Source organism: Helicoverpa zea, chromosome 26 (assembly GCF_022581195.2).
Source record: "Helicoverpa zea isolate HzStark_Cry1AcR chromosome 26, ilHelZeax1.1, whole genome shotgun sequence".
NCBI classification, from domain to species: Eukaryota; Metazoa; Arthropoda; class Insecta; order Lepidoptera; family Noctuidae; genus Helicoverpa; species Helicoverpa zea.
Genome location: NC_061477.1, coordinates 3,362,332 through 3,376,117, shown reverse-complemented (window position 1 = coordinate 3,376,117; position 13,786 = coordinate 3,362,332). Strand labels below are relative to the sequence as shown.

Here is a 13,786-nt window from a genome sequence, read left to right as displayed (position 1 = left end):
AACGACTGCCGTAGTAAAATATAATTTTATGGACTTGAAATCAATATTTCAGTTTCTCAATTCAGTTGAAAGTGTTCCTATGCATTCTGCTGTACGTGATGATAGCAATTTACTCCTACTGCGCTTTTGATGTCGAATGGTTCTATTTCAAAAGGCTGCATAAGCCAGCAAACTACTGGTTTTGGGAAAGGGTATATAGGAGTCTTCATGTGGTCGCCATTGATCTGATTGCTTATGCAGCACCGACTGTGTCTGGGACCATGTCTATAGTAAGTATCATGTCCTGTGAAATTATCATCATCATCATCATGCCTTTTTATCGTCCCACTGGACACAGGCATCTTCTCACACCAGGGAAGGATTGAGACTTATCACCACGTTTCCTCAGTGCGGGTCTTATGAAATCGTCAAGAAAAAGTAGTAAATGGATTACTGCTCCATTTTTGACTGCGTTCTGTGTACTATGTACCCATACCCTTAAAATTATAGTTCTTTTTTTTGCAAAATCTCCTAAGAAAGTAACACACACAAATGAGAGTGTTTGGGGGACAACGAATGTAACTAGGTCCGGCCTTACACGCCTGCTATGGAACTCGCCCATTATTTTCAAAATTAAATGACTAATGAATCAAGACCAATCTTTGACAGACTGGTTTCGATAAGACAAGGAACCCGAACGCCTCGTTAGTTCTAGTAACTCATCACGCCTGTCATACGTTACCGTGACCTACAAGACCTGACCTACCTTCCTTATGGCATCTCCGCTATCATTCCTTCTTCAGTGGTTATTTCATTCAAGATTTAAACATGAACCGTCGTACCACAAAAACTTTGAAACGTCTGTTGAACACTTGTCTAAAAAAAATCAGAATATGACGTTGAAATAAGGTTCATTTTACAGCCACACTTTTTTTCGACACGTGTTCAACAGATGTTTAACTATTCGTAGTAAGGCTGGAACATTTTATTTTTCCAGATTGGCTGTATGTTCACAAATCCCATAGTTTTCTTTTATCCTCAGTTGATCGAAATGTTAGTATGTTGGGACTATCCGGGCTTGGGAAGACATAACTGGAGGCTGGTAAAATGCATTTTCATAATGTTTATTTCTTTAGTAATCATGCTTGGAGGAACTGGTTTGAACGTTTATCGAATGATATATGATATGTATATTAAACCACGTGGCAGAGTAGTATCTAATGCAACAACGGAAGCTAATTTCTTTGATATCACTGGTAGACTTCGGTCTTTTAATGGTGATTATTAATTTGTTTATTGAATATACTTTTTTGAAAAAATTTTGTACACGTCTTTTTTTCCTTATGATATTTATTAATTAAGTATGTAAAACCTGCATGTATTAGGTTAAAATGTAATAAATTCTTATCTGTATCAATATTATTGTTGGGCACTGTTATCTTGAATGGTTAGTTTTTTTCTTTATCGTGGGGTGAATAACCTTTACCGAAAATAACATGTGAAGATCTTGCTAGGTTCCTGATATTATAAATGCCAAGGTTTTTAAGGATATATAAACGTATGTGGATTTTTATATTTGTTAATTTTTTATGTTTAATGAATAATTTTTTATGTTTAATGAATTTTTAAGAAATTTAGCTTTCGGTAATGTAGGTACACGTATTGGGGCAAGCGCTCCTTGTAAAACATTGGTAGGTACTTTTTTTTAACGATGACAAAAATTATCAAATGAACACTCCCGCTGAAAGTTAGCAGCGGTGAGGGAGTGTCAGACTTTTACTGACTAAAAATCCATCGTGTTCCGTCGTAGGCCTTTTATGTACCAGGGCCGCGGTAACTCTTTTGAACAATCCCGCAGCCCCGGCGGGCATGTACTCAGCCGCATCCAGTTAGACTGGAAGCCGACTCTTACATAGTTGGAACAAGGCTAGGCAGATGATGATGATTATATACGTATTGGGGCAGTACATAAACGAGTATATAGCGAGTACATAGGGGTACGTAGGAGTATATAGGTTGTAGAAAAATCGTAAGAGTGTACTAACATAACGGAGTTTATAGGTGCAGTGTATCATTGAGTAATTAAGGATCAGTATGCATTATTACGTATGTATATATTAAGTAGGTATTATTGTGTAAGAGAGTGTATAGGGAGAGTACGCAAGAGAGTACAAAAGTATATGGGGCTATATAAGGGAGTAGGTACAACAGGAGAAACGCCGCCCACGTACGAATCGTCGAGCGATATCTCTCGGAAAATCTACTGGTGTAAATACGCTGTTAAAACCTAGTTTTCAACAAAGCGGAGAAGTTTTTCATTAGCCAATAGAAATTCCCTATTAAATAATCTCGTCTCGGCCCACTCAGTACTATTTCTGCGCGGGGAAATACTATTGGTAGTTAATTACAACGTAGTTTTCCTCAAAATTTTGCAAGCCGGTATGAGCTGGTTCGAACACAAAAACATAGGTAAGATTATTAAATAAAAATTTCCATTATCTTATCATAATTTAGTTAAAGGAACAAAAATGTAAATTATATAATAGTTTGTTTTATTAGTTCACTTGAACTTGGGTTATGTAAATATTTATTTAGTTGTTTTTATCTATATTGTTTCTTTAGGCAACATGGCACATATGTATGGCATATAAGTAGTGTTATGATAATCAGGTATCGGTCATGCGAATGATAAGGTGGAACGGAGATGAGGTCCTTAGGTATCAAGGAGGTTGTGACCTTCTCAAACCTTGGGCTTTACGGTGCTCATGGGTGAATCCAGGGGAGGTCATGAGGCGGTCATGGGGTCATGACTCTCGTCTAAACTGGGTCCAGGACCTAGAAGGACTGCTAGTTAAATTGTTACACATAATCTCCTTTACATACCTCTTCGTTGCTTCATCCTTATGATATTAGTAAAGATTATCTAAACTACATTTTTACTAGACCAAGACTGTGTGACCCCCGCCTGGCGCCGAACCTGGATCCGCCCTTGATGGTATGTCCTATATGGGCGGTCTGGATGAGAACGCGAAGCGATTCGAAAACAACAAACAGTCGATAGTAGAACTTTTGAAGTGGCCTACGTGACTTGCATAGCGTAGATATTAGCATTCATTTCGGATGTAGGTACTTATTTAATAAAGACAATTTTTTAGTTTGATGTAGGTACTGGCGACTGTTCATAATAAGTAGAACGTCTGACAATACTTGGGTTGCCTGGGTTGAGGAGGTCAGATAGGCAGTCGATGAGTCGACCCGTGTATAAACTGGTATCAGCCTACCGCACCTGGTTAGACTGAAATTCGACCCCGATATACTTTGTTTAAAGAAAGATGATAACTATAATTAGGTATATTGATGAAATAAAACAATCACTTTAATTATATTTACAAACATTAATCGTTTATTCGTTAAAGAAAAAAATATATCACCCTCTTTCAGATTTAATATAAAGAAGGCACAATATATTACGTGAACATATACAATTTATCGATATATTACATCGACTGAATGTGTTATCGATAAAAACTTATCGACTATTGTACTTGATGATTACATATCGATTTAGAGTACCTGCACACTGCCGACCAAATAGTCGTCGATCTAATATGTGTACCTACTACCATTAATCTTACTGATTATGAGCCCAAACAATCGGGCGACTAAAAGTATGCACTGTGCGGGTATTCTTAGGGTCGACATAACGATTGTAAAATTGATAAAATTTGATATTTAAATCGAACCCTGTTTATCGATAAATGGAATAGTGTGGGCATTAACTTGAACATTTTTTTATTCACTTATCGATTCATTAAAATTCATTTTCTCGGTGACAATTTTTTTAAAATTCTATTTCACTGGTATTAATATTATCAAATATTTCATTGAATCTTATCGTCTTTTATACAGGACGATTAATTAAATAAAACAATTTTGGACTTTCAACGCTATTTCTACTGGTAATTTATTTATTAAAGTTTTTTTTTACTGTAATACAAAATAAGACTAGTAGGTAAACCGTTTTCACTAATATTTTTAGTTAAAAATGGAAGATTGTGATATCTATTTAATGAAGAAAGCACCAAGTATGGAACTATTGTTTTTATGTAATAATAAATTACAGGCACATTGTACTATAATCTACATTTAATAACTGGTAATATAATTCTTATTAATATTTCGATTAACACTTTGAACGCTTTGAACAAGAATTTGAGGCAAAAGTTATTTAAATTTAACTTAAAGTTTCAATATAATTTTGCTGTTTTATGATTAACAAGATAAAGCATGTAATATAGTAAGTTTTCTGGTTTTTGGATTTTTTCAAAAAAATAAAAATATAGAGTAGAGTTTAAAAATCTGCGTTCAAAGATATTATGGCAGCTAACTTGACTTGTAAAATATTAGTCACTATTTATTTATTTATTTCATTAAAACTATCGACAAGTTTGGCTTTAGAAAAAAAACTACCGAATGGTCAATTTTTTTCACTTTTTTGCATTTTTTTCTTAAAGCCACACTCATCTCTAGAAGTCACAATTATCATTTAAACTATTCATTATTGTACTTTTTAACCATTTACACAAAAAGCGTTAGCAATATTTAAAATACAAGTAAACATCCTTGTGTGATCGTCTTTAACAAATATATCAAAAGCGATTGGTACTTATTATTTTATTCTACAGTTTAAATATTTCCATAATAATTAATAAGCATGTAATACATAATTAACATAAGCTTATATATAACTAATGTGATCTTAATTACACTTTGGTAATATTTACCTATTAAAAAACTATATTAATGTGAGAAAAATCGACTAATTTAAAAACTAAAAGAATTACTAAAGCAGACTATAAGACATTACTAAATACTTTTAAAGTGCAGATTTCTTTTCCAGGGAACAAAAAATACTAAAAATGAAAGTTAGTTACAAGAATTAAAAAGATAAAATTAGTAATAATTCAGTGTAACATTACAATTAAATGAATTTTAATAATAAATATTTACATTACTAAAAGTTCAAGGAGCTGTCATTTTTAAAACAATTTTTACTTAAATTAATTAAAAGCTGCGTATTTTCGAAAATGCTGCGTTACAATTTGGAAAAAAATAAGCAAAGATAATCGAAAAAGAGTTTTTCGAAATCAAGTTTTTAGTTGAAAAAAAGATGTTTTTTATTTTATTCATTAAGATGCCAAAATTTTAAGTATCTTCGCTTTACATTACAAGTTTCAAAAAATCACTTACGCTAAAATAAAAATTAATTTTCCTTACCATTTATTCTGTACAATAAAATATAATGAAAACTCATGGAACGGAGACAAAACAAACAAAAAACTGTATTCAATTTTACCAATATCTGAACTTGATAGATCAGAAATATTTACCACAAAAAAAAAAAAACTTGAAAAAGTTATTATTTTTTTTTTTCGATTTTTTCTTAATAATTAATTCGAAATTTTGAAGCGTTTATTTTTTTATTTTAACAACGTAGTAAGGTAAATCGTTTTGTCTCGGATAAACATCGAATACTTTTGATAACAATAAATAAGTTATGCTAGTTAGTTTAAAGCATTCGAACAAGGAGATACATCAGAATAGTTGATAACGCAGTGTAGACAGGTCGGATGGAATGAGCTGAGTTTTGGCGGTATACTGGAAAAAAGACAAAAAAAAAACATTTTAAAAGTTGAAATGATTCACGTAATAATGAATGATTAATTTTATTTATTAAAAAAGCACGATTTTTTTTGAAAAAATGTACAAAAAATCAATTAAAATTACCTGAAGCAGTCTGGATGTACAGCGACTGAGGATCTTCTAAATAAAACAAAGAAAAAGCAAAATAAAAAAAATGATATCAATTACAACAACAAAAAAACTTGCAAAGAAAACTTGTGTAAGTCAAAACTACAAAACATATCTATTAACAGTCAAAATAATAAACTTAAACAGATCTTGTAATCAGTTTGAAAATATAAAAAGAGTTGCTTTATAAATATGAAAACAATTATTTATCACAACAGGGAAATAAATTATTTTCAGGAGATAGTATTTTATTTAAGCACCAATTTTTTGAGTTATTCAAAATTATAAACAACACTATCCACTATTTCATTAGTGTTAAATACTATCTGATCAAAAATATTACACCTTTCTATACATAAAAAACTTAAAAACAATCGCAAAACCACCTTTTTTATTAGTGTAAAATACTATACGAAAAAATATATGTAAAAATATCCTAAAATCACTCACCGACAGTAACAAATGCGGGTTCGTTGGTGCCTCCCCAGCTCTTAGAGTTCTTGACCTTAACGACCGCCATGTATTTGCCGGGCTGAAGTTGTTTGTCTTCCAGAGTGAAGCTCACTTCGTATCTGTGGTGGGAAGCCTCTGGGAGTGGCACGTTGATGGTCGTCCAATCACCGTCCTGAGAAATTATAAGGTCATTTAATTTTTTAAAGTGTTTAAGGTTGTTCGAAAGAGTTAGCAGGCCCTGGTATATAAACGGGAGAAGGAACATGGTGGGTTTTAGTCAGTAAAGTCTGACACTCCCTTACGCTGCACCAACAGATGGGTCGTTTGATGATTTCTCACCACAAAGTGAAATGTTTTGAGGTTTATATTTTCAACCAGCGCGAGCGTTTTGTTTATGCAGTAATATTGCGGTAAACGCTATTGGCCAAAGATCGGGGACAAAATAAGCAATATCGGAATACCTCTTATTTTTTTTTGCTAGGAGTATCTTTGACTGACAATTAAATCATCAACATCAAGGAGTAATAACCACATTGTTTTTAATATAGTCCAGTCATAGTAGCCAACTTCGGACAAGCAAAGAGTCTTGATAATATCTTTACGAATGCGTAAGGAGTCAAACTCAAAAGACTTTACTCAGCTGAATCCTTATTCGAACTTAGTTGGAGAATATTAGACCATAGTAATTCAAACCATACCTCATTAGTACTCTTGAGCTGCACTTCCATCTCTTCGAGCGGCTGGTGTGAGTGCACAGTCCAGGTCATGCGAGGTCCGTTCACGTCCAGGTCTTCGACGACAGGGCTTTGTACCAGCTCGATGGAGCGGTTGTGGGTACCGTACTCGTTTTCAGCCTGAAATTTAGTTTTTTGGGTAGGGGTTAATATGGTGAGGAATAAAAGGACGATGGGCGTTTTGGTACCCTGTCCAACAGTGTTGATTCTAGTACCATCGCGTAGGTCTTGGCACGGCAAAAAAGAAATACTATGACGACTAGTCCCAAATCCTTGTCCATTTCGCGTGACATCGAATAATAGAATGTGTAATGTTCGTAAATCGTCAACGTAGATGTAGTTCTTAAATCCAACTGTATTGAATAAAAACTGGTAAAGTAACAAATAAACAGGAATTTCGCCTTCTTAAAATGTTTGCCTGCCGAGTGCTTTAAAAAAAGACTGTGCAATTCTTTGCAGTTCACGCAGAACTAGCTTATGTATTTGAAGAAAGTCTTTCAGTATTTACAATCAATTAAGGTTGAAAAGTCAGGAGACGATGTTAACATAGTACATATTACGACTTAATCTTCTAGAAGCTCCTCAAGAGGTGCTGAGATAATGATGAATTTCTTCTTAAAAAAAGGTGAATAGAAATGTTTTGAACTTTTGTCAAATCAGATGACGATTGTGTTTCCGTAGTATGACTCCATAGACTATTACAACTTTTAGATTATAATAGAGTGTATCTCAAACAATGTAAGATGTCTATTACCTGAGTTTTAAATTATTACACTGACGACATATGCCTCTTAATGAATTTGCATATATGGATGACATACTTGTTTCTATGTCGATTCAATTTTTATCGTTACTCGGATCGGACAGCTAATTGAGGCAAGCCCCATAGTTTTTATTATTCTTCACGTAAATACCTTTCTAATGATATATCATACGTTACTGTTGGAGCGGGTACCAAATCCCATACAAAGTGCCCATTGTCCTTTTAGACATGTCATTTTTTTTTTAAAGATGACTTGTAGCCACTATTTCACCTGATGCAAGGTGAAGATGAAGTATCAAATTGTAATTTTGTTATAAAAAAGAAATACAAACGAAAATACTCTTTATGTGTAAACTAAAATAAGTATAAGTTACAAGTACCTTTTTTATATAATATTTTCAATAATATGATACATTCAAGTTTAGTGTGATTGAGGTTACCCTCGAATATTTATTCGATGATTCTCATATTCGATGATTCATGGTGTTTTTGGGAATGACTGATCCTGAAGTCCTACCTAACATAAGCAATTCATTAAACGTAGTGGTCTAAAGTCCACCATTTTCTTCAAGTATCCTTAACACCCTTACCTCACAAGTGAAGGTACCGAAGTCAGCGTCCCCAGCAGGCGACACGGTGAGATTGGAGTGAGAGCCCGAGGTGCTGATGACGTACTGCGCCATGTTGTTCTCGATCAGCTGCCCGTCCTTGTACCAGCGGATGTGTGGCCTGGAAGTAAGGAGGGAGTAAGTAGGTTATAGAATTGAAAGGTGGTCTTGATGGAGAGATTGAGGAGGGCCACAATAAGGGCTGAACATGAGTGTTATGAAGCGGCCCTCAAAAGTCTAATTCAATTTGTGGCGCAAACAAAACGTGTCACAAAAAAAATATATAAATGGCTATGACAAATAGCATCATGCTCCAGTGTGTGACGATTTGCTATATGTTTTTATCAAGGCTGCTGACAAAACTAGTAGATCTTAGTGTCTCGACTAGACTCCAAGACATGGCCACTACCATGGACATGACTAACCACATTTGGCCCATAATCATATTCATCTGGGTACCTATCTACAGCTTCAATAGTAGAATACTATTAAAGTTAATGGTTCCAATGGTTACTCTATATAAAATGAGGCTTTTACCTGATTTCCTCATGGGCGGCGCACTGCAGAACAGCCTTGATCTGGACCGCGGAGTTCACGATGGTCTTGGCTACGTGCACCTGTGGTTTGCCTGTAAAGTAAATTCACCGAAATTATTTTCACGTAATAATACCATAAAGTACACACATAGGCTTAATAAAAAAAACGCTTGTATGATTTGTAAGAGCAATGATTCGTAATGAAGTTAACTCGTAGAATCTATTCAGGCAAATACTAAGTACACTGATATAACACTGGATTACAATTAAACCGCTAAGCCGAATTATATAAAATGAAGTAATAGTTAAGGTTGAACAGTATGAGAGAGAACCAGTGTCGCTACGCTGAACCTTAAAGACTACACAATGTTTGAAACAAAAGTATTCATACAATGCTTCATACTTCACAATATTAAAAACATTGCAGGCGCTCATTCCTTCTCTGTATGAGAAAAAAACCTACACTGGGCCAATAAAAAGCCTGTTAATGATGATGAAGAATCTACCAGCCACAACAGACTTACCATTAACAACAACAGTAGTCTCAGCCTGATGGCTGCCCAGCCTGTTCAGAGCATAGCAGTAATACGCTCCGGTATCCTCCTTCTTAAGATCCTTGATGTGCATGGAGTATAAGTTCCCTTCAACATGGAAGTCAGCGTCCTTCTCTGTGAGACGCTCGTTCTGTAAGAGGAGAAATGAATTTAGAAGGTGAAGCTGGTGATTTTTGAAGAGTTGTCAACAGTTTTGGGTTGGGATGTGAATGGGAAGAAGAAAAGAAGTTTGTAGCTAAAAGAATTGGAAAAATTGGTGGTGCTGACTTCGGTGCAATTTTCATTGAAATTTTAGAAGCACCTCTTTCTTTTTCATCAGAACATAAACCGCTTTTCTGGCAAATTTTTTGATAAATATTCTATTGATATAATATGTGTGCTCAACTAAGTTTCAGCTGAGGGTGGACGAACCTACAAGCATATTATCTAAAAGTAATCTAATCGCGTCGCGTTCGCGTCTGGGAGGTAGCATGTGCAGAGACACAAACCCATTTTATGATCAAAATCAGTAAAAAAAATAGCCAAATCAGGCAATACAATCAAAATGGTCTGGAATATTGTAATCCCACCCAAAACAAAAATATGAAAGACTGCCAAGTTCGATAATATGGGAATGCTTCGCCTATAAAAGAAGTGAGATCTGAATAAGTACCAAGTTCCATACACATACCTCAGTTAAAAATAGTTACTTTTTAAAGAGGCAAGTTTTCACACACCTTGTTATAAACCTACTGGACGCAATGAATCAAGTATTTAATTTTCTATTAAAACTTGCCAAGTAACATCATTAAAAAGTGCCATGCATCTGTGCCCCAGTAACGCCCAGAGAAAGTATATTACAAGATAGCCCTATTAAATAAAAACTAGAATTATGATGATAATTTGAAGTCTTAAAAAGCACCGGTTAAAAAATAAAAAAAAATAAGACATTCTTGTTGATATTGCAGTACATGACATCGTTTCAATCATGCTTTATTTATTACGGTCTGTAATCTCGTCCTTTGGCCCATGTATATATTCATTTAATGTTTACAATATATTCAAATAACTGACATGTTTATCTAATAACATACAATTAAGTCATGAATTCATGATGATCATGAAGTTCCTAGTGAAAAACTAATAGCAATGCTGTCTATAAACGATAAAATGTATAAAAACCAGTGGGAATTTATCATGTTTAATGTCCAATATCTTTTGAATCGGTGCTTTATATAATATTAAATCTATATATCTTACAAATATGGCTGTAAAGCTATCGTATGACATAGAACTGGAATTTGGGCATTGCATGGCGTTGCTGACTTTTGACTCCATATTAATATGGGCATGATCCTTTAGTTCGTTTTAGTTCCTTAGGGGTATAAATTTACACCGGGTATAAATTTACACCTTCATTATTTTGAAACCGACTCACACTTGGCCATTTTCAGATTTTTCCTTTTACCTTGACATAAAGACCTTCCTCCATGCCAAATTTCAAGTCAATACGACCATTGGAAGTGGTCTAGGTTTTTGATGAGTGAGTCAGTCAGTCAGTGAGTGTATAGTAAAAATAGCGATTTTCTGACGTCAATATGTCAAGACCTACAATAGGTATATTAATGAAATCTTGTATTTTAGATTAGTGAGGAGGTCTCAACATATACTAGAAATTTGATATGCGTAAATAAAATAGATTTTGAGTTATAGGGGGTTCGAATTTGGCCCGAAATGGTTCGTGTAATATAACCCACGGCCGGTGTGTCGCTTTTTTTGCTCGAACTTGGCGGACACACTGCCGTGTGTCTAGAACGTTGAAACCGGCCAAACTAAGACGCGGGATACTGACCCGCGGTTATAACCAGCCATATACTTGGCACCCATTGGTCATATCGGCGTTTTGACAACTGGGGCCCGATTCTCCTAATCCAATCACGACTCGATTACGATTGAAGCGTATGTGGCATTCCGCAATTTTTTCTTTGAAATAAACATTTTTATCCTTTTCTGTCATTCAATAATGAATCATTTTGTCTGCAAATGATTTACGATTGCAATATGATTGTAGAGCAAACTGCCGTATAGACCAAAATCACCAAAATAGCAGACTAATCGCAAACCAATCGAATGTCGTTGGTATACGATTGGTCTTATATTAGTAGCAGAATGCCCGATATGGTTAAAACTGCTATTGCGATCATATTGCGATTCGATTTCTATTCGATTTTGACATTATTAACTTAGGAGAATCGGGCCCCTGAAAATGTGTCAGCTATCGTAATAGTAAATGATCCAAGCCACTGTAAATCTCCAAATGCTACATTTACTAAGCTGAGTAGTCACATTCACATTAGCAAAACACGGCACGCTAAAACGGTTTCTGAGAAAGCATCCCAGCTAAACTTAGTTTATTTGTTCTTATTATAACAAGGAAAGGAAATGCTGAGTGTAATAATAAACATTATGGCTGAAAGCTCTTTGTCAATGTAACTCAATATCTTGATACAATGTAGATGTTTCTGGAATACTAACGTCTAGAGTAATTCGTCCGGTTACAAGCCTATTCATCACGAATTCTTGAGATTGATAGTATAAAGTAGGCGCTGTCTATTAAATATTATCAACATCACTTACTAAACGGTTTTGCTAACTTATTTTCTTGAGGCGCTAAGAATCAATTAATTAATATCTCTTTCTCTTTAAAAAGAAAGTCTTAAATGAAATATTGAAAGGTAGCAATTAGGTAACAAATATTGGTAACAAAACTCGGCACCTTTGCTAAGTTTCTTCACACTGGGTATAGTGACCGGCAATACATCAGAATCGCTGTAGTCGAGGGTAGCAAATTGGTAGCAACTAATGACAGATGGTTGTAATTAGGTAGCAACTTTCTATATATATTTTGAGGAATAATAAGGAATAGTATCAGTTATTCTAATATACACCTTACTGACATCTACATGACCTATTTGCGAGATATGTTTACACTGCTAGATGGTAGTTATACTTACACCGCGGTCCTTCCTAGTGACAGACCAGAGCACAGTGGGTACAGGAGACGCGGCAACCAGACAGGTGATGACTATATCACCACCGGCCGCTGCACGACCACCGTTGGATGCAGACATGTCTGGAAAGAGAAAGAAACTTTGTTAGATCTGTGTTGAGACAAATAAATGATATGAATGATGAAAGGGGTAGCTGAGAAAGAGTTACCGCAGCCCTGGTACTTAAAGGGCTCCAGAAGGCATATGGTGGAGGAATACTTCCATTGGATAAGATAATTTCAAAATTTATCACCAAAGAATTGATGGAAGGGGTATTTTTTCCACGCACTTGTAAGATTTAAAAAAATTGAAGACAAAAGAATTTCCAGAATTTCCATTCATTGAAATGAAAATGAATGTTTTCTATTTCAGAATATATATATTTCCTCAAATGGTATGCTTTCAAGCTAAATAATAGTTAGCTAGTGTTTCAGTAATTATTTAAAAGGCACTTACTTATAATAATAGGCGCCTGCAAGACCAGCAGTGTGTGGTTGACTCCAACGGGTTCCTTCTGCAGGGTCTCACATCTGAAGACTCCGCTGTCACTTAGCTGTGCTTTCCTGATCATCAAGTCTTTCGTGTCTTCAACGCTGGAAGATGAAGGTTTGTTTCTCAGGCAAAGTTCTTTTATACACACCATGAAATGTTAAAAGCTAATTACACGGTTTAAATTTCAATTATTTATTGGAAGTTCCAAGGAGTGAGTCTTATGGAGAGGAACCGGTAAGAAACTCCTTAGACAGTCTTTTCCAAATTGAAGTATTTTAAATTTTTATATGACATTATTTATGTATTGCTGTTTGTTAGAGGCTACCAGCGACGTATGTCAAAGATGTTCACACGACAGCCTTGCCACGGCCAAAACACGGAGGAACTCGTCATGATATATATATTTTTGTATATTTTGTATATTAAATGTGCAATAAAGAATAAAAGTGGATACTCATTCATGGACATACTGCGCCAAGAGTCCTTATGACCGATTGACCCGAGTGGCTGTTACTAAGTCACGAGCTCTTCATTGAAGATGTTTATTTTTATTTTATTTATTGGGGACAAAAAACAGTTATATGTTAAAATTTAAACTATAAGTTTTACAATATAAATAGGTGAACATATAACCCACACCATTGTCCACGGGTTAATAAGTGGATAACTAAGAAACAAAGACGTGTTTTACATCAGTAATTCAATCGAGTAAATTTATATCAGGAATTTACTTACATAGAATACCGGGTTTCCTCAGGATGTAAGCCTATGCTGCCCATGAAGTACTGGCTGTCTTTCGCGAACCATGCGGCGACTGTACCCTCTGA

General features: G+C 34.9%; 1 protein-coding gene across 1 annotated transcript in view; it reads right to left on the bottom strand.

Moving 5' to 3' along the window:
* Window positions 1-3,354: 3,354 nt before the first annotated feature.
* LOC124642925 (neural cell adhesion molecule 1-like) overlaps window positions 3,355-13,786 on the bottom strand; it is a 156,967-nt gene continuing 146,535 nt past the window's right edge. The window contains exons 5-14 of the mRNA XM_047181683.1: window positions 13,695-13,782; window positions 12,924-13,060; window positions 12,432-12,550; window positions 9,409-9,568; window positions 8,886-8,976; window positions 8,331-8,469; window positions 6,942-7,097; window positions 6,241-6,415; window positions 5,767-5,802; window positions 3,355-5,637 (exon numbers count right to left, since the gene is read on the bottom strand). Coding sequence (XP_047037639.1) covers window positions 5,549-5,637; window positions 5,767-5,802; window positions 6,241-6,415; window positions 6,942-7,097; window positions 8,331-8,469; window positions 8,886-8,976; window positions 9,409-9,568; window positions 12,432-12,550; window positions 12,924-13,060; window positions 13,695-13,782 — 1,190 coding nt within the window. The 3' untranslated portion in view covers window positions 3,355-5,548. The remainder of the gene's footprint in view (window positions 5,638-5,766; window positions 5,803-6,240; window positions 6,416-6,941; window positions 7,098-8,330; window positions 8,470-8,885; window positions 8,977-9,408; window positions 9,569-12,431; window positions 12,551-12,923; window positions 13,061-13,694; window positions 13,783-13,786) is intronic.